The sequence below is a fragment of the Oryctolagus cuniculus genome, chromosome 4 (genome assembly GCF_051225735.1).
Source record: "Oryctolagus cuniculus isolate XC-2025 breed Fujian yellow rabbit chromosome 4, ASM5122573v1, whole genome shotgun sequence".
NCBI classification, from domain to species: domain Eukaryota; kingdom Metazoa; phylum Chordata; class Mammalia; order Lagomorpha; family Leporidae; genus Oryctolagus; species Oryctolagus cuniculus.
The window spans coordinates 104,032,860-104,053,277 of record NC_142870.1 but is presented as its reverse complement, the minus strand read 5'-3'; the positions used below and the strand labels follow the sequence as shown (position 1 = coordinate 104,053,277).

Sequence of the window (20,418 nt, the reverse complement as noted above, 5' to 3'; positions counted from 1 at the left end):
CTGTGTGGCTTATTGTCACCTCCTGTTTATCTCACTACATTTAAAATAGTTGGTGGCAGTATTTCCTCCTATTCTTTTTTTTTTTAAAGATTTGTTTATTTATTTGAAAGTCAGAGTTACACAGAGAGAGGAGAGGCAGAGAGAGAAAGAGAGAGAGAGAGAGAGAGAGGTCTTCCATCTGATGGTTCACTCCCCAAATGGCTGCAATGGCCGGAGCTGTGCCGATCCGTCGTCGCCAAGAGCCAGGAGCTTCTTCCTGGTCTCCCACATGGGTGCAGGGTCCCAAGGACTTGGGCCATTTCTTACTGCTTTCCCAGGCCACAGCAGAGAGATGGACAGGAAGTGGAGCAGCCGGGTCTCGAACCGGTGCCCATATGGGATGCTGGCGCTTCAGGCCAGGATGTTAACCCACTGCGCCACAAGTGCCAGCCTCTCCTCCTATTCTTTGAATAACTGCCATTGCTGATTTGATCTGATTTTTTTTTCTCGTATTTATTAGCTATGGTAATTTGTTAGCATCAATCACTTTATTTTCGAAGGAGGGCTCATATTTCAAGGTGATAACGCCTCTAAGACAAGCACTCTGTGTCCCATAAAATTTGAAAGTTCAATTTTTAAGTGTTACTTGGTTCTTTGATACAACAGTTGTGATTGAGAAACACCTAATGTTATTTTTTATTTTCCTTTCTGGGTAATATAAAATTAACCTCCCAGTTAGCAAAATTAAGTTATATTCTTTTTAAATTGAGCAATTCTACCTTCCTGCCCGTCAGCCTCCATTCTTGGTTTTAACTCCCATCATTTCCAACTCTGGGCTGGCCTACAGCGTAAAGTTTCAGAACGCTGTTTATCCAGTCCAGTGCCCTCCCTCAGAGGTTCCAGACAGCTAAGATCTAAACAATTTCTCAGAAAGGTGTTGTTTCCATGGGAATTCTGAATATATATTTCTAGCAATTTGATATACATCACATTTCTGGAGCTTTTTTGTTTGATAAGGAGCTTTTTTTTTTTGTTTGATGAAACTGGGTTGTTTCTACATTATCAGTGCTTATCTCCCCAAACTAGTTTTTCTTACCAACTATTCCTCTTTCAGTGCACATTTTTTAATCACAAAATTGTTCCTTAAGTATTATTGTGATTTTTTTTTAAAGAATTGCATTTTTGTTTGTTTATTTTCTGGCTCACAATCTGTTACTATACAACCAACTTCCCTCTGCGGCCATCATTTCCTTCCTTGTTCTGAGGACTTCATCCAAATTGTTTTAACATTTTCTTTGAAGGTACCCACATTTTATAATCTGACACTACATTGACACAAATCCATTAATGACTTCTCATTTTTCCTACTCTTCCATCATATTAATGATCTATTTTACAATAATTTTTCCCTTAAGTTTATATATTTTACATTTTAATTTATTTGTGTTTTCACTTGAGAGGCAAGGGGAGAGAGAGGAAGATATCATCTGTTAATTCACTCCCCAAATACTGACTAGGTCTAGAGCTGTGCCAAGCCAAAGCCAGGAGCTCAGAATTCAATTCAGATCTCCTACACGGGAGCCCGGAACCCAAGTATTTGGGCCTTCAACTACCACCTCTCGAGATGTGCATTAGAAGGTAGCTATAATAAGGAGTATAGCTGGGTCTAGAACCCAGACATCCTAACACAGACTGCTGATGTCACAGTCAGTATCTCAACCATTAGACAAAGTGCTCACCCCTCCCTAAATATATTTTTTGGATAAAACTCTATGCCCAGGGCCGGCGCCATGACTCACTTGGTTAATCTTCTGCCTGCGGCACCAGCATCCAATATGGGCACTGGGTTCTAGTCCCGGTTGCCCCTCTTCCATTCCAGCTCTCTGCTGTGGCCCGGGAGTGCAGTGGAGGATGGCCCAAGTGCTTGGGTCCTGCACCCGCATGGGAGACCAGGATAAGTACCTGGCTCCTGGCTTCGGATGGGTATAGCACAGGCCATAGCAGCCATTTGGGAGGTGAACCAACGGAAGGAAGATCTTTCTCTCTCTCTCTCTCTCTCTCTCTAGCTCTGTCAAATAAAAAAAAAAAAAAAAGTGAAAACTCCATGCCCATGACAGTATAGAACCACAATCTGTTGCTTCCTCGTGTTGCCTGATGGGCCACATTTTGAGTTTGCTGCATTTTTTTTTTTCAAGATACTTTTAATTTGGGCTTAGAGCATAAAGTAGTTTGCCCTCATGTTGATCAATTTTATTTAAAACTTTTTCATCTTTTTCAGTTTCCTGGTTCGCCAATACATTATTAGACTCAGAAGTGTTATTAAATATACAGTTCTACATTTCTGCCTCAGGAGAATGATAGCAAAGAATAAGCCACACAAGAATTTAAATCATTCAAGAAAGCTTTTGCTAACATTGCCAAAGCAGCCAATAGTCAGATCATGAACTCATGAATATAGCACTGTAACATCAGTGGATCCTAAAAGTAGCCCATGGTTCAATTTCAGTTCAGGCACTGACACAGACACAAGTGGGAGAACACCTCTCAGGCAATGTGCTGAAAGTCTGGCTAGATTTGCATCTACCTTTGCTACCTGGATTATTGGGTAGCTGTAGAATGCAGGAATTTGTTACCTCTTTTTTTTAAAAAAACTGATCAGCCAAACCTTTCTAAACATACTGCTTTGACATCTTTCCAAAAAGTATTTCTATTGTATTCAGTTTAGCTATAATTATCCATTGTCTTCTGGAACATTTCATCTTTAAATAATATCCTTTTGTATATGCCTTGTAAAATCAATGTTAGATTATTTGAGAATCAGTAGTACACCAGCGCCCATACTTCTTTCTGTACCTGAGTTTTGTTTGTTTAACATCTTTAAATAACAGCTGAGGTGATTCATTGTGAGTCATACTAAAGAAGGCAGCATGAAGAATAGAAAATGTAGAATAATAAAGGACTGTTTTCTCCCCTGGCTGAAGTCATATTGCCAATTTCTTTTCTTCTCTTCAGTGATGCCACAAGGTATTTTTAAGATGACATTAAGTAACATACATTTTTCCTCCAAAATAATCTTCTATTCTGCTTTTTAACCACTGTATTATGCAGAACATAAATCATACTTTTTCTTGTCACTATAAATCAGTGAAGTCTAAGCTGTGATTGTGCAATTGTTAGTGCCTTTAAAACTGTGATTAGCTCATCCATCGAAGAATAGGTCCTGTGAAATACTATTAAGAAAAAAGCTATGTTTGTTTCTTATAAACAAAAAAAAGTTTTAGCATATAACCAGTACATTTCACTTGTAATTTAAAATGCAATTGATTGGGTCTTTAAAAATACAGCCACAGAATAGAATCAAAAGATTAAAAAAATGGAAACAAACTAAAATTCAAAACTTTAAAGAATATGAAACTTTGACAAGACCACAATAGTAGAGAGCAAAATCACTCCTCAGAACAGGACAGTCATGAATTTGTCCAGCAAGTTATAGGACAGACTTAATACATGGGGGTTTATGCCAAGCTGGAACTCATCATATTGTAACTTCCCCAGGATAAGAGGTGGCTTGTACAGATCCTGGGTTTTGGTATGTCAGAATATATGTGTTTTTGATGGGTACAATTAACAATGTAGTTGATCTTACCCACAGTGTTAAGAGAACTTCTGTGGATAGGATGTGAACTGAGTACCTCACGCCTACTCTTGTTGGAGGGTATTTTGGGATCCTCTCCCAGGGAGTTTACATGACCTACATGTCAAGTTTCTCTTCTTCCCGTTCTTGTACACAGTGAACTCTGTAGTCATCCACAAGAGGATTTATTTCATGTGATATTTATTGATATTCGGATGCCTTATATACATTTCTAAGTAAACCAGAGTCGTAAGATCAGATGTAATCTTAAATGTTTTGCTTGTTTCCTTGTACTTACAGAATAACACACAAAATAGGAGTCAATAAATATTTACTGAATAAATGTATTTTACTTTGAATTGAAGGGGAAAAAATTCTAAATTCTTCTGTTTGAAATTTGAAAGTGCATTTCAAATGTTTTTTGAATAATACAAGATAATTTCAGTAGGAAGACAAAGTTATTTTGTATTGTATTAAACTTGATTTTCTTTATTTATGATAAATCATTATATACTACTTATGCTAAAAATGTTATTGATGATCGACTTCTTATCAGGGGCAAAATTATAAAATAATAATTTTTAAAGTTTGACTCTAAAATTCCTTTACCCTTCATATCATTTTTTCTTTGTTCTTCAGTTCTTGAGATGCCATGGGAAGAAAAATCCAGATTCATAAAATTCAGAATTTTTATTAAAATGTATATGGGAAGAACTGTGGTACAGTTGAAGGGGACAGATTGAGGAAGTGTTAAGGAGTAATATCTTAGAGAATAAACTCATCAGTAAACTGTTACTGTATTTTTTTATATCTCAAAAAATAGGGTGGTTATAATGGGTTTAGATTATGTACTCTACTAACCATAATTTGTGTTTATAATAAGATGGACAATAGATGTAAAAGTTTCATTCAAAACCACATTGGTATGTTATTACAAGGACCTGGCTTTTATCAGTCTTTGATACCAAGTCCTTGGTTTTTAGACTCCAGGTACAAAACTTAAAAGATAATTGTGTTAAACCTCTCTGAGAGAAATCACTGGGTTACAGTTAATTTTGTTTGGTAAAATGGACTCAGTACTTCTAAAACTTGAACTGTTAGCCTCAATTAACTTTCTACTCGATGATCATGAATGTCCAAAGATATCCATGTTACCTTCAGTAAAGTTTTATATATTCTTAGTTTTTAATGGGAATTTTTAACACATACTTTAATTCAATTTGCTTTACTTATTACCCTTAAGAAAACCTCTTCTGTTTTTAAATTTTTTAATTTTCTTGTGTGATAATAATTGAATTTAAGCCAAATAAGTAAGGAAATAACATTTGCTGATGATCTTTTTGAACCAAACATGTCCCTGAATGTTTTATACATATGTTTAATATATTATATCTCAAAAAAGACATTGCCTTAAAATTCAGCATTCCCTCAATAATATTTTCAACAGGTGACTATCATAGAAGAGGTATTTAGCTAGGATTTAGAGATACAAAGATAGATAAAACTTATTTGCTGATCCTTGGGTTTATTTTCAATTAAGAAGGGAAACAACAAAGCAGCAGTAGATAAAAATATTTCAGATATTATGATGCTGTGATGAAGTACATAATTTAATAGTTCATTGATTAAATTATGTGGAAGGTAAACTGTTAGGTACTAAGGAAATGCAGTAAATAAAGAGATAGAAGTCTCTTCCCTCACAGAGCTGACCTGGCTCTAGGGATCCTAAGGAGCAAGAAGGATCAGTGGTTTGGAGTCCCAAAAGATAAAGTGGAGAAGGTAGTATTTCTTCCTGGGTTTATGTAAAGAAACGAACAAGCTCTAATTGAAAGATAAATGGCTACTAGTAATTTTAAAGTATCAAATATGTGAGCCTTGAAAGTAAAGCTGCTTTTCAATTTGTAACCCCATACCCTTGAGATAATGCCTATGGTTTGTTGTGGGTGGCAGATTTCCACTATGAGGGTCCTTTTTGGAGCGAGTCAGTTCCTAAAGCTGTCAGTCCTCTACCCTTGTACTACCAGGAAAGATAAATTCATTTACAGCTAAATAAGGGAGAATGGTACAATTTGTCTCACTTGATTCAGTAGTAATGTCTTCAATTGTGTAGTGTATGTTAGATCAGAACAGATTTTTCTTTCTTAAATTGAAGACTTTCAAGGATGTCAAACTTGTTTTTTCTGTTGTTCAGTCTTTCAATTCCAGTGTAATTTAAATGTGCCTTAATCCATCTTACTCTTTTCTTGTGCATAGATAGTTCCTCTCAGTTCTCCATACATTACCTGTGGTGAACCATCATACTTTAAAACAAACCATATCTTCATAAAATGGCATTGAATATGTTATTTGGGGGCAAGATTTTCAAAATGAACAGAAATACCACTGCTTGAAACCCCATTTTATTGTGAAATTACAGATAATTAGGAATGTGGAATATACTTTTAAAAAATGAAATATCCAAATTAAAATTGATTTTATACAATTGTTAATTTAGTGAGAAGGGAACTACATATTAACTTCAATACTATTTCTATTTATATTATGATCTTTAAATTTGTTGACGTATAATGATAGCAAAAATTTATTCTGTTCTGTTAGGACATTCCATGTAAACCTACCCTTGAATTTCTTTGTAACATATATAAAATGACATTATTTTATATAATTTTCTTTTGGTACTGGATTTTTTCTAAACATTTTTTTAAACATAGCAAATAATCATTGAGTATCAGCATTGTACAAGACTTAATGAAGGTGAGAAAAAATAAAGATTATTATATTAGAGATTGGTATTTCTGTGGCAGACATATTTGTGCCTCAGTTATATAGCTAACCTGATTTTCCTTTTTTTATTTTTAAGACTTACTTGTTTACTTGAAAGGCAGAGTTACAGATAATAATAATAAGAAGAAGAAGAAGAGAGAGAGAGAGAGATCTTCCATTCACTGGTTTTCTCCCTAAATGGTCACAAAAGCTGAGGCTGGGTCAGGCCAAAGTCAGGAGCTTGGAACTCCATCTGGTCTCCCACATGGGTGACAGTGGCCCAAGTACTTGGGCCATATTCCACTGCTTTCCTAAGCACATTAACAGGGATCCGAAGTGGAGCAGCTGGAACCTGAACTGTGGCCCTTAGGGGATACTGGCATTGCAGGCAGTAGATCCTCTGTGCCATGACTCTGGTGTGGTTTTCCTTTATTTAGCATATTACCTTTATTTAGCATATTTCCTTTATTTAGCATACCTCTTAAACCTTAGCATGACTAAGATAATCTTAATAAGTTGTTGAAACAGAGATTCTTGGACTTTGCACTCAAAGATTCAGCAGGTCAGGGAATTTGTATTCACAAAGACCAGGTGTTTCGGGAGATGTCCACCTCTCACTTCACTTGGAGAGGGTCCTTTTGTGATCTGTCCTCTTTGTCTAACTCTCCTCTTGATAAATACACCCTAAGGCCTTTTTTTAAAAAAGATTTATTTAATTATTTACTTGAAAGGCAGAGTTACAGTGAGAGACAGAGAGAGAAAGAAAAAGAGAGAGAGTGAGAGAGTCGGTCTTCCATCCACTGGTCACAAATGGCCACAACAGCCAAGGCTGGACCAGGCTGAAGCTAGGAACCAGGAGCTTCCTTGGGGTTTCCCACATGAGTGCAGTGGCCCAAGGACTTGGGCCATCCTCTGCTGCTTTCCTGGGCACATTAGCAGGGAGCTGGATCAGAAGTGGAGCAGCTGGGTCTCAAACCTGCACCCATCTGGGATGCTGGTGCTACAGGCCACAGCTTTAATGCTCTGAGCCACAGCACCAGCTCCTCAAGACCTTTCTTCATTTCTCCATCTGGCTTTCTCAATTTCATGCTCTTGGGTTTGCCAGCTTGGATTTTGCAGGTCCGTCTTCATTCATTACTATGACTTGAAGTAATCCTCTGTAGTGATGTGCTGATCTACTGGAGAGAGTTGTACTGAGTCTCTTAGCATTGTCACTAAGAATTGTCTCACTTAAAGACTAATCTTACTTAAAGACTAATATCTGGAAGAAGATGATGTGGGAATGCCACTCTCAGTTGTATGATTAAGCATACATCTGGGAAGGAAACATTCACCCTTAGAGTATTAATCATTTAATACCTATTTTAAAAGAAGTATTAAAGGCCGGCACCACGGCTCACCTGGCTAATCCTTCACCTTGCGGCGCCGGCACACCGGGTTCTAGTCCCGGTCGGGGCGCCGGATTCTGTCCCGGTTGCCCCTCTTCCAGGCCAGCTCTCTGCTGTGGCCCGGGAGTGCAGTGGAGGATGGCCCAAGTGCTTGGGCCCTGCACCCCATGGGAGACCAGGAGAAGCACCTGGCTCCTGGCTTCGGATCAGCACGGTGCGCCGGCCGTGGCGGCCATTGGAGGGTGAACCAACGGCAAAGGAAGACTTTTCTCTCTGTCTCTCTCTCTCACTGTCCACTCTGCCTATCAAAAAAAAAAAAAAAAAAAGAAGTATTAAGTTCATTTTATACTGAGACTCAGTAGCCACCACTCATATCAGAATGACAACTAGTAAGTTATAACAAATGGAAAAGCAATGAAAACAAATATATATCATCTCAAAAACAAAACAATAAAACACCACACAGGATAGTTTTTAGTGTATTTTTAAGTCAAAGGTATATTTCAACTTCACCTTACCTGAAATATCTAGTAAAGAAAAAGAAGCCCCATAGACACATAACATCATGTGGTAATATATTTTATGTCCTCAGAAGAGAACAACTTCTATTACTTTTGTTTTCCCTGAAATACAGGATAATTTCATGACGAACATGAATTTTTGAGTCAGAAGGTTGGTTTCTAATGCTGCAGTGTTATTTTCATTCTTGATAGCCTATGACGATTTCCTTACCTTAATTAATTCCCAGTTGCAATGAAATGGACATGGTGCTCAAAGTTTGGTGAATATCAATGACATCAGGTGCTCAACACAGTGTCTTAAACAGCATCCTTTCAACAATCTACCTACTTACTGTCGTATTGGCAGTAAGAAACTTAATTTAATACAATAGAAAAGCAAGTTTAGACAGAATGCTTTTGGCAGAGTAAATATGCCATCAAAATTTAGTTCTTCGCTGTGACAGGCAAGAATCAAGAACATATGCACTTTTTTTTTGGTCAAGTAAAAAAAAAGAAGGGAATCTCTTCCGTACCCAGTGGTCTGCCGTGTTTATAACTTAGAGTCATGATTGTAAAAATGTTTATTTTGGCCTAGGAGAATGTCTCTTATGAGATGAGCTCATTTCTCTTCACCAGGTGATCAACCCAGCACCCATCAACTGCTAGCCATAGCATCACGCCTGCGCGAGAGCGCCGAACTCTTCCAATCAGATGAGATGCGACCTGCGAATGATCCCAAGGAAAGAGTCCCCGTTCGTGTCCGAATGCTGAATGACATTCTCCAAGACATGGAGAAAAGCTTCCTGGTCAAGAAGGTGCCTCCAGGTTTTTACAGGTAGGCTGTATGTTCCAAAATTTAGACATTTTGCCCCCAATTAAATGTTTTTGTTGTTTAACTTTCAGAATATGTACTTCCTGTGAACATAGCATTACTGAAAAACCGCAAAGCAGTTAAAATATTTTCAACTTGAAGACCAGACCATACCCTTCCTGAAAAAATAGAAATTCAACTGCATAAATATAGAATAAAGAGAATTTGGTTTAGTAGTAGCATTGGAAAATGACCCAGAATTACAATAATTAAATGCGAATTAAATGTGAAATGGCTGCAAAAAAGCAAATGGAATGATAGTTTGTGCTGAGAAAAATATCTTTCCTTGAATGGATCTGGAGACTGACTTATGTCATGTTTGGCCCAGTAAGACCACATCTAGAATACTGTGCTTAAGTCTAGAAACTATAATATATGACATTAAATAAGTTTAATATTCAGAGGAGAGTGCAATTTAAACAGACTTTGAAACAACCAAGGTATTAGGGATATTTAGTTGGACAGTCATAATGGAGGGCTTTCTGCAAATATTTTAGATATGGAATCTTAGAAGATAAGATGAATGCAACGCAGTTTTGTTTTTGCAGATCCTAATAGAGTAGAAAATAGCAAAGAGAAGGTAGAGTTTAAAAAGTATGGTATAATTTTTAAATATACTCATTTAATGATTCTCCTGTGAGACAAAAACAGTAACTACACTACCTTTCTGTGTCACATATGCATAGATAATGTGTGCCTGCATATTATAATTTTATGCTTATGTATGTGTATGTATGTCTATCTTTTACATATGTATACATCAGTGAATGTGTGTCTATATTTCTAATTTTAATGCAGAACTAGTCTAAACTGTGTCTCTTGATGAATAAGGGTTATAGGCTGCAGTCTTCCCCTAGCACCTCTTTGTTCCTTATCTTTTCTCGTGATAAATGCTGATCTAGATAGATCATGTATCACCAAAGGCTATAAGGAGGACTAGAGGACAGAACTCTTAATTACAGAGGCGAAAGAAGTCTCTCACAGAATGATTTTGAAAAACTTAATGTGATGTTCATGCAAGATAGTGAAAATACTTTCAGGGCAGGTAAGTAAATACAGACTGTGTCACTGAAGCACCTGGATTTTGGACTACACGAAATCTAAAGTGGCTTTCAGTACCAAAGATCTGTTATCTGACAAGTCACTTAATTTTCTGCATCTTGATTTCTACCACAGTAAAACAAGTTGTTGAAATGAGATTCTTTTATAATTAAAGACTTTTTCCACTTCTTACATTTGGTGATTATTCTTTATGATTTTTAATCTCAAATTTGCATTTTATATAATTTATCCTAACACTGTGACTCTGTATAATAAGATTTAGGGAAATATTCATTTTAAGGTATTTTGTGGACTCCATGTATTCTTTTAAGTATGAGAGACTTAGTGGTTACCTCAACTTGAAAAAAACTTGCTCTCAGGAAGTATACTTTCAAGGCAGAAATGGGAAAAAAGAGAGAACAATATATTTACATAAACTAGAATGATGGTAGATGTAATAACTGCTAAAGGGAAAAAAATCAAGCTAAATTATTAAATCTAGCATTATTAAAAAGTCTTTATTAGAGTAAGCCAGTTATGGTTTTAGAATATTCATTTGCATTTTTATAATTTAATGAAATTATACACTGAGATGATAGTTTTGCATATGATGATATACTAAACTTTCCTCATATCTTTCTTGCTGCTTTCACTTGATATGGAAGACTCCTCTACGGTTTGAGTTAAGCATCTTGTAAACTTTTTATAGGCCTTCAACAATATTGATGGACTGAATTTACTCTACCATGCATTATGAGTAGAAAAGTAAATATTTGTCTGCCCTGGTGGACAATGATTAAACAAGTGATTTTTCCCTCTCTGTTAGTAATATGATTACAGTGATATAACTTGTATTCCAGCTGTGCAACACTCAAACTATTGATTATTGTAATGTTTTAACTTATATAAAAAATTTTAGGACTAAAGGCTTAAGGTCTACAATTTTTATACTGTATTGAACTTTTACTGAAAATATTGAAAGGATTTATAGCTTTTATTCTTTTCCTTAGCTCAAACAGTATTAGATGAAACAGATTAATTTTGATGTATATGACTGACCTTTATCCCAGGATTGTCATGAATTTTTACATAATTATTGAAACATATGGTAAGTCATCATACTTCATACTGTTTTCTTGGCTGATAAATCATTCTTCTAAAAACTATTAATGGAAAAATTTCAAAATTACAATATAATTTCTAATGTCAATCCTTGTAAGCATATTCCTTATGAGGAAAAGGATGTTCAAAGTAAAAACTTTGGATATGATAAAATGATATGAAGCTTAAGAAAATAAAAATTGAATATTTTTAAATATACAGAAAAAAGATAAAATTGTTAATCACATTTTACAAAAGAATATTTAATGAATAGTGTTGAATTTTTTATGTTAAACAGCCTTTAGAGATGTTATTCACATAAAAATCTCACTCTCCAACTCTGCTGGTGTTATGGGAATTCTTATCAAATATAGAAGAAGGATGTCAAAAGTGATTTGCATATTAGATGGTTGTTGACAGAAGTTTACTGTATAAAGTCAAATATTACATTTGGTATTTGGATCATGCCCCAAAGGACATTGATTCAAGGAAACTGTCATTCAACTTTAAAATATATTATTTTTGGAAAATGCTAAAGAATTTTTCTGTAAGTTGGCACTGTAGTATTGAAAGATTCCAAATCTGTAATTTTGCATCTTATCTGACTATGATTCACAAAAATAAATTCTCAATGATCATCACTCTGGGCAATATTGATAAAAACCAGGTAAAAAAGACTCTTAACTTTAAGGAGCTTAAATCTACATCAAAAGATACAATAAGTAAATTATAAATCATATACAGATGTAGAACCCTTACACAAAGTATCCACTGAATCCTGCAGACAAGAAGTGCTTTTGAGAATTCAATGAAAACAAAGTATGAGGGGTCTTCAAAAAGTCTTTTAATCCCATGTTCTGTGAACTTCTGGAATCTCTCTTTTATTATTCAGCATTCAGAACAGGCTTTATAGGGCAGGGAGAAATTCATGTGGACTGGAGGGACTGATGGTTGTCCATTAAGTTCAGGGGCACATCCAGGAGGACAGTGTATGGAAAGATACAAAAAGAGGTTGAATATGATGTGCTTGGAGTAGAAAGCAAGAAGCAAAATAGTATGAATGGCCATTGTATTCATGGTTATGGATGGATAGATAGGAATCAAACTGTGGGCTTCCTTAAATAATGCTTTATTGAAAGTTTTGGGCTATATTTTTCATATATAACAAAAGCCATGTAGAAATTGTTATGATTAGGAAAATTTGACTGGTGTTCCATGAAGAGTTTGCTGGAGTTGGAAGAGAGCAGAAAGCTTCAAGAAGACTATAGGGTAAGAAAGGCACAGGGTAGGGACTGACATTGTGGTTCACTGGGGTAAGCCGCAGCTTGTACACTGGGAGACTCAGATGGAGGTCATGTCCATTGCAGCCATTTGCAGAGTAAACCAGCCAATGAAAGATCTCTCTCTCTTTTTTGTGTTTCTGCCTTTCAAATAAATAAATCTTTATATATAAGATATGGAGATATCAAAACAGGATTTGACATGTACATGTCAGAAATGAGGAACAAAGGGCCAATTTGGGAGTTGATGTTAAGGAACAGTGGGTTAATGTAGGAATTGAGTGGCTGTGAGGATCTCATTTGTTGTTTATGGGATTCTCCTAGGAGTAGCAGGTCTAAGCAGCCAAATGAACCACTTCACTGTCCCAGTGCTGCAGCCAGTTTGTTAGGCTTCCAGTGTCTCCATCTCATGAAAATCCACGGATATCTAATATTCCTTCCATCCGTAAGACTGATTCAATGGGCACTCCCTTTCTTAAACCTCACAACCTCTATTGTCCGGGGAAATTATTCAATTCTGAATTAGGGGAAAGAGCACAAGGAGAGACCACAACAGCATAAGTGAAAAACAGCAAAGTGTTCTGAAAATATGAGGCTTGGGCTGTAGTAGAGTAGATTAAACAACATGTATGACAAGGACCCAAAAGTGAAAGTACATTCAAAAATTATAAACCATCACAATAATGTTGCTAGTGTCAAAATCCAGCAGTGTGAAATTTGATTTGTTGCTCCTGGATAGGGAAGGTATTATGTATTTTCAAAAGAATCTTCTGTCTCACTCCTTCTTTCCCTTTGATTACAAGAGGCACTGCTGTACCATCCCTGGGGACTGACTTGTCTGGATAGCAGACTCCCAGCATCTGTGTTTTCTCGTTAGAATTCTTCTCAACTCCCCATAATTACTACTATGCAAAGGGAGAATAACCAGTCTGACCTGGCAAAGCTGTGAATTTCCTATCATAACATACTTTTCTTTAAAAAAATACACTTATTTTTTAGAGCAGTTTTAGATTTAGAGAAAAATGTAAGAGAAAGTACAGAGAATCCCCATATAACATTTCAACCCACCTACAAAAAATATTTCTATTATTAAGATTGTATTCAAGTAGCATTATTAATTGAAGTCTACAGTTTATATTAAAGTTTAGTCTTTGTGGCTTTGTTTTAAATTTATTTGTTTTGTAATATTTAAAATTTCTTATTTACTTAAATTTGAGAAGGAGAAAGAGATATACAGAGTCAGAAAGATGGTGCTCCCATCCTCTGGTTCATTGCCAAGAGGTCTACAGTGGCTAGAGCTGGGTCTGGGCTGCGATTGGAATTGAGGCCGCAGTCAGTAGCCAGAAACATTGTCTAAGTCTCCATGTGTGTATCAGGAACCCTATACTTGAGCCATCTCTACTGTCTTTTAGGGTCTGCATTAGTTGGAATCAGGAGCCAGGCAGGAATTGAACCCTGGTACTGCAGTGTGGAGTGTGAGCACTTTACCATTAGGCTAAATGCCTCCTTATAGTTTTAAAATATTTGATTGACATATTACTGCCCATACATATTTATGGGCTACAGTGCAAGGTTTCAATTCATATATACATTATAAAATGATCAAATTACAGTAATTAGTGTATCTATCAGCGCAAGCATTTGTCATTTCTCCTACAATAGTCAAACTAGTGTACATTGGAACACCAGAACCATTCCTCCTATCTAGTTGCAACATTGACCACACTGACTAACCTAACCTATCCCCATCATCCCCTACCACCTCAACACCATTTGGTAACTACTGTTCTACTTTAAACTCTATGAGACCAATTTACTTAGACACCACTTACTTGTGAGATCATTCAGTATTTGTCTTCCTGTGCCTGATCTATTTCACCTAACAGTGTCCTCTATTTGCAACAATGTTGTTGCTGCAAATGATAGTATTTTAACATTTTTATGTCTGAATATTATTCCTTTTTGTATGCATAGTGAATTTTCTCTGTCCATTCACCTGTTGATGGGAGCAGGTTGATTTTGTAACCTGCTATTGTGAATATTGCTATAATAACATAGAGGTACAGATGTCACTTTGCCAAACTGATTTTATTTTCCTTTGGATATATGCTCAGAAATGGTATTACCTGATCATAAGATAGCTCTATTTTTAATTTTTAAGGATGTTAAGGAATTTTTTGCTAATGTACATACTGAAATTTATTGAAATGCACATATTTCTTCAAAAATACAATTCAAAAACAGGCATGGAAAGGAAAAATTGTAATAGCCCCTTATGTATTTTAAAAATTAAATTTATCATAACAGTATTCCCCTAGGGGTAACTAAAGTCCTAAATAGTTACACTGATAATTCTATCAAACATTTAAATAAATAATAGCACAACAATATGCTATTTCAGAAAATAGAGAAGGATAAAATGCTTCCAAACTTGTTTCAAGAGACCAGCATTGGCCTGATATCAAAACCAAATGAGTACAAAAACAAAAATAGAAGATGACCTTTGGGATGCTCACATCCCATTTCAGAGTACCTGCGTTCAAGTCCCAGCTCTGCTCTGATTCCAGCTTCCTGTTAATGTTAACCCTGGAGAGCAGTAGGGATACTTGAAATATTTGGGTTTTGCCACACCTGTGTTTGGCTGAAGTTTGCAACTACTGAGTTCGGGCTGACCTAGCCTTACTATTGCTGAACTTTGGAGTGTAAATCATTGTATCATTGGCTGAAGATCTCTCTGTCTCTCTCTGTCTCTGCCTTTCAAAATAAAAAAAAAGTGCAAAAACATACAAGTACAGTCCTAATTAATGCAAATACAAAAAATCTTCACTAACAGATTCAGAAAAAAGTGAAAATAAAATATGAATCATAAGATTTTTCTTCTCTTTCCCTTTTGTGTATCTGAGATTTATGCTTTTGATGGTAGTTATCATCATTTTACTTCTAATGTAGAATTTCCTTGAGTACCTCTGATTTGGCCTTGCAGTGATAAATTCCTTCAGTCTTTGTCATGGAGAAATTGCTTCAGCCTTCATTTCTAAAGGATAATTTTACATCCTTGGCTTGCAGGGGGTTTTTATTTGTTTGTTTGTTTGCTTGCCATATTTTGTTTGTTTGTTTTTCTTTTGGAACTTTGAATATTTCACCCTATTCCTTCCTGGTTGTAAGAATTCTGCTCCACATCAGATGGAGAGGCACTTGTGAATAATGACTTGGCATATTTATATTTCTGTTTTTATAATTTTCTTTGTCTTTCCAAAAATAATTAATTTCATTTATTTGAAAGGAAGAGAGAGAGAGAGAGAGAGAGAGAGAGAGAGAGAGAGAGAGAATGAGATGAATGGGAGGTAGACAGAGATCTCCTATCTGCTCTTTCACTCCGAATGCCCACAACAGCTGGGGATAGGCCAGGTTGAAGCCAAGAGCTCGGAACTCAATCTCTGTCAGCCACATCAATAGCAGTGTCCCATGGTGGGATGGGCTGGCTGTCAGTGACTGAGGACTGCACAGTGACTGAGTTGCAACAGTGAGCCCAGATGGAGTACCTGTCTGTGTCTACAAGCTGCACAGGCAGCTTCTCAGGGCCTTCAGGAGCTAACCCTGCCCAGGAAGGTCTGCTGAGCTGCTTCCCAGGGCACCATTGGGGAAGCTCCTGTGGTTGGTCAGCTCAACTGCCGTAGGCCCACTCAACTGCAGGACCACCCAGCTGCTTCTTGGAGGCCATGGTTAATTGAGCAACTCAGGAAAGGCTGTAGCTCAGATCCAGGGCCATGAGTATATAGGTGGTCATTATTTTCTCTGGGTCTCTGTAGGCCAAGCCACTCAGGGGGAGTTCTCTAGATGCTTCCTGGAGCCAGCAGCACATGGATAAGATCGATTGGCAGTTTCTAGGACAGCAGGAGGGTGTTAATGGGGCTTGCTATAGGTTAAACTACTCAGGGTGTGTTACCAAGTTCTTTGCTGGGCCAAATTCTTTGCCGGACAGTTGGGGGACAGCTGGGACCTCCTCACTGGCTCAGAGGAATAGGTCTGTGGGACTGCTGGGAGCAGCAGATTCAAAATATCTTTGGTGGCTGGGGTCTCAGGGTGGCTTCATATAACAAGAGCCTAGATGAGGGAAACACAGTGGGGAATGGGCTGTTTGTCCAGAGCAAGACAGCTGCTCCACAGCTGGTCAGGGCTTGTGAGGTGTGGGGAGCAATCCGGACTAGACTAAGTTACTCGAATTAGGACTTATTCTATGCATCTGCTCTCCCACAATATGGCGCTGGGAGAGAAGTAAACAGCTTCCGCACAGCTGCCTCCAGTTCAACCAATTAACTGTAGGACTTGCTCCTGATTGGAGAGCAGCGTACTCAGCCGAGTTGGGATTGGCGGAGGAGGACTATAAAGGAGGAGAGAGACGGCATGCACCAGGAACATCTATGGGGAACATCTAAGGGAACCCGTGCAGCCCCCGAAAGAGCCGGCCGGCGGTGTGCCGCTCCCCTGCGGAAGTGGGGAATGTGGCAGGGGGAACCGCCCTTCCACGGAGGTGGAAGGGACAGTAGCCAACCCGGGAAGAACCAGCAGCAAACCCGGGGAGGGCCGAGCAGACGAAAAGAACAGCGCAGGGTCCTGTGTCGTTCCTCCACGAAGAGGGGGAGCGACATAATGGTGCCGTGACTCGGATATGAAGCCTAGGCAGGGCTTAGTGTCGTTCCTCCACGAAGAGGGGGAGCGACATAATGGTGCCGTGACTCGGATAGGAAACCTAGGACGGATAGAAAACTTAGGAGGGAAGAAACGTGACTCGGATAGGAAACCTAACTCGGATAGGAAACCCAGGACGGATAGCAAACTTAGGAGGGAAGAAACGGGAAGAACTAGGGAAAATATCGGAGAGAGAAACTAGCAAACAGCCTAGGGAAAAGCCGGACGAAAAAGGAGCCGGAAGAAGCTATTGAAAGCCTAGGCATAGACTCGGATACGGACTACGGGGGGAAGCTGGGAGAAATCTCTAAGGTCGAAAGCGAAAGTGAAAGCTAGAACAAACAGACTCGGATGCAGACTGTGGGGAGAGGCCAGGAGAAATGAGGGAGGAGTATTGTTGGAAGAAAGCTTGGGGAAACATACCGGGTAGAGAAAAATGTTAGGGAAATTGAAGCCGCGGGGGGCAGGCCGAGGCGGAAACGAAAGCCACTTTGGGATTCTCAAGTTAGCCCGGGAATAGGGGGCGAAAAGTTGAAACTAGAAGCTGAGACGCAAGCCAGGTTGGGATCCGTCTGATTAGCCCGGGGAGCAAAGGACGGGAAGCCAAATCGTGGGGCGGAGACGTACGCTGGGTTGAATTCGCCAGGCTAGCCCGGGGAACTTGGATTGAATGCTAGTGGTGGAGACGCAAGCTACGCTGTGTTACTCGCGGAAGCCGCCGCGTGCAGAGAGAGCACGGGGCGTGAATAGATAGGGAACGCTGGCGTAGGCCGTGGTTCAGACGCGAAAGGGTTAAGCGTGGAGACCGCGGAGCGCGCAAAGCCGAGCCTCGCAAAGCCGAGCCGCGCAAAGCCGGGAAGCTGCGCAGATGAGAGAGGCGCGCGGGCTGAAGCGGTGCAGAGCCGGGAACCCGCCGGCGGGGCGAGGTGCCGGGAAGCTGCGGGGATAAGAGAAACAGAAGTTTGGAAGTGAAGTAAAAGAGAAATGGGAATGCTGGAAGATAGAAGTGGAATGGGAGAAATAGGAATGCCCGGAGATAGAGAAATAGAGAAATAGAAAGGCCTCCCCTCAACATGGCAATTAGAAGGCTTGGATTCGGTCTGCCCAATCAAGTGAGGCGATGAGCACCTGCGGGCAGCTAGCAGCTTATGCGCCGCAGGTCACCGAAGACAGGCACGAATTAACATCAGTAAGGCTTCCCCACAATACAACAATATTAAGCTTGGATTCGGTCTGCCTGATTTAAGGCGGTAAGCGCCAGCAAAGCTCGACCAGAGTATGAGCTGCAGGTCACCGAAGATAGGCACAAACCAACACTAATAAGTCTCCCCCACAATACGGCAATGAGAAGGCTTGGATTCGGTTTGCCTGATAGGTTTTGTAAACACCTGCAGGCAGTTCTAGCAGAGTAGAGCATGCGCTGCAGGGCACTGAACACAGGCACGCATCAGCGCCTAAAAACCTCCTCACAATGGCGAAGAGAGGACCCGGATTCGGTTTTCCTGATTGATAGGACTTGTAAGAGCCTGTGGCAACGCTAGCAAGTAGAGCAGAGTGTGTGCCGCGGGACACCGAAGACAGGCGCGTATCAACGCTAAAAAATAAAAAGAAAGGGGGATCTGTGGGGAGCAATCCGGACTAGACTAAGTTACTCGAATTAGGACTTATTCTATGCATCTGCTCTCCCACAATATGGCGCTGGGAGAGAAGTAAACAGCTTCCGCACAGCTGCCTCCAGTTCAACCAATTAACTGTAGGACTTGCTCCTGATTGGAGAGCAGCGTACTCAGCCGAGTTGGGATTGGCGGAGGAGGACTATAAAGGAGGAGAGAGACGGCATGCACCAGGAACATCTATGGGGAACATCTAAGGGAACCCGTGCAGCCCCCGAAAGAGCCGGCCGGCGGTGTGCCGCTCCCCTGCGGAAGTGGGGAATGTGGCAGGGGGAACCGCCCTTCCACGGAGGTGGAAGGGACAGTAGCCAACCCGGGAAGAACCAGCAGCAAACCCGGGGAGGGCCGAGCAGACGAAAAGAACAGCGCAGGGTCCTGTGTCGTTCCTCCACGAAGAGGGGGAGCGACATAATGGTGCCGTGACTCGGATATGAAGCCTAGGCAGGGCTTAGTGTCGTTCCTCCACGAAGAGGGGGAGCGACAGTGAGGGCAACAAGGCTCATCAGCAATAAATGTCTCAGGTATCTGTGACATTAGTGGGGACTGACATGGGGCTAATGCTTACCCATTTCCTCCTGAGCAAAGCTCTCTCTTGGTTCATGGTTGATCTCAAAATAAAACAGAAGATGCTGTGGCTTAGTGTCTACCTTCATAGGGCTGTGCTGCATCTCTGCTCTGTAGTGTGTATTTCCACGCTTCCTTTCCTGTCCTTCTTCCCAGGGCTGGGGTTTTCCTCCATGCTGTGCCGCCTAAGGTTGGGGGAGGGGTACTGGAGCCAGTCCCCTGGCTTCCTAGCTAATGCAGTTCCAGAGGCTTAATCCACAGGTACTGGTTTGGAAATAAGAATTGTGAGGCTGTGCCCAGCGCTGGATTTCACTACGGTGGTCCTGATGCAGGGTCTGGTACTATGGCCTGGACTTAATTCCTTCTGGGTTCCACAGCAGGATGCATTTCTCTCTACATTGTGCTTTTAGTCAAGGTAGGGAAGATTCAGACACCTCTTCCTTTTCTGACTTCTTCAATGCATGTTTTTCTCCCTCCTGGCTTCCCCAGCTGTTTTAGGGTAGATTGGGATATGAAATTGATGTCTCAATGGGGAGACGATCACTGGAGTCCTCACTCAGCTGCCATCTTGCTGCTCCTCCTTGTCTTCTTGTTATATGTCCTATAGGTTTTGAGAAATGTGCAGAGACAATGTATTCATTAGTATAGCCTCAGACAAAGTAGCTCTGTTGGCGTATAAAGTCTTGCGCTCCGTGTACTCCTCTATCTCTTCCTGTTCCCTGTGCCTCGGCAGTTGCTCATCTTTTTGCTGTCTCCACACTGTCTGCCTTTACAGCAGATCATGTAATTGTGTCATACAGAATAAAAACTTGTCAGATTGGTTTCTTTCACTTAGCATTGTCTTAATATTACTAGCAACATGCATACTCTTTTTGTCACTGAATAATATTCCATTTTGTAGATGTATCACAATATGTGTATACACTCGCCAATTG

General features: G+C 39.6%; 1 protein-coding gene across 9 annotated transcripts in view; it reads left to right on the top strand.

Annotated features, from left to right (window-relative positions):
* The window catches only part of NAALADL2 (N-acetylated alpha-linked acidic dipeptidase like 2), a 1,439,631-nt gene that overhangs the window by 1,378,808 nt on the left and 40,405 nt on the right, over positions 1-20,418 (top strand). For all 9 annotated transcript variants that reach the window (XM_070072494.2, XM_070072500.2, XM_089330911.1 and 6 more), the window contains one exon: positions 8,901-9,099. In XM_070072494.2, the coding sequence (XP_069928595.2) occupies positions 8,901-9,099 (199 nt within the window). The remainder of the gene's footprint in view (positions 1-8,900; positions 9,100-20,418) is intronic.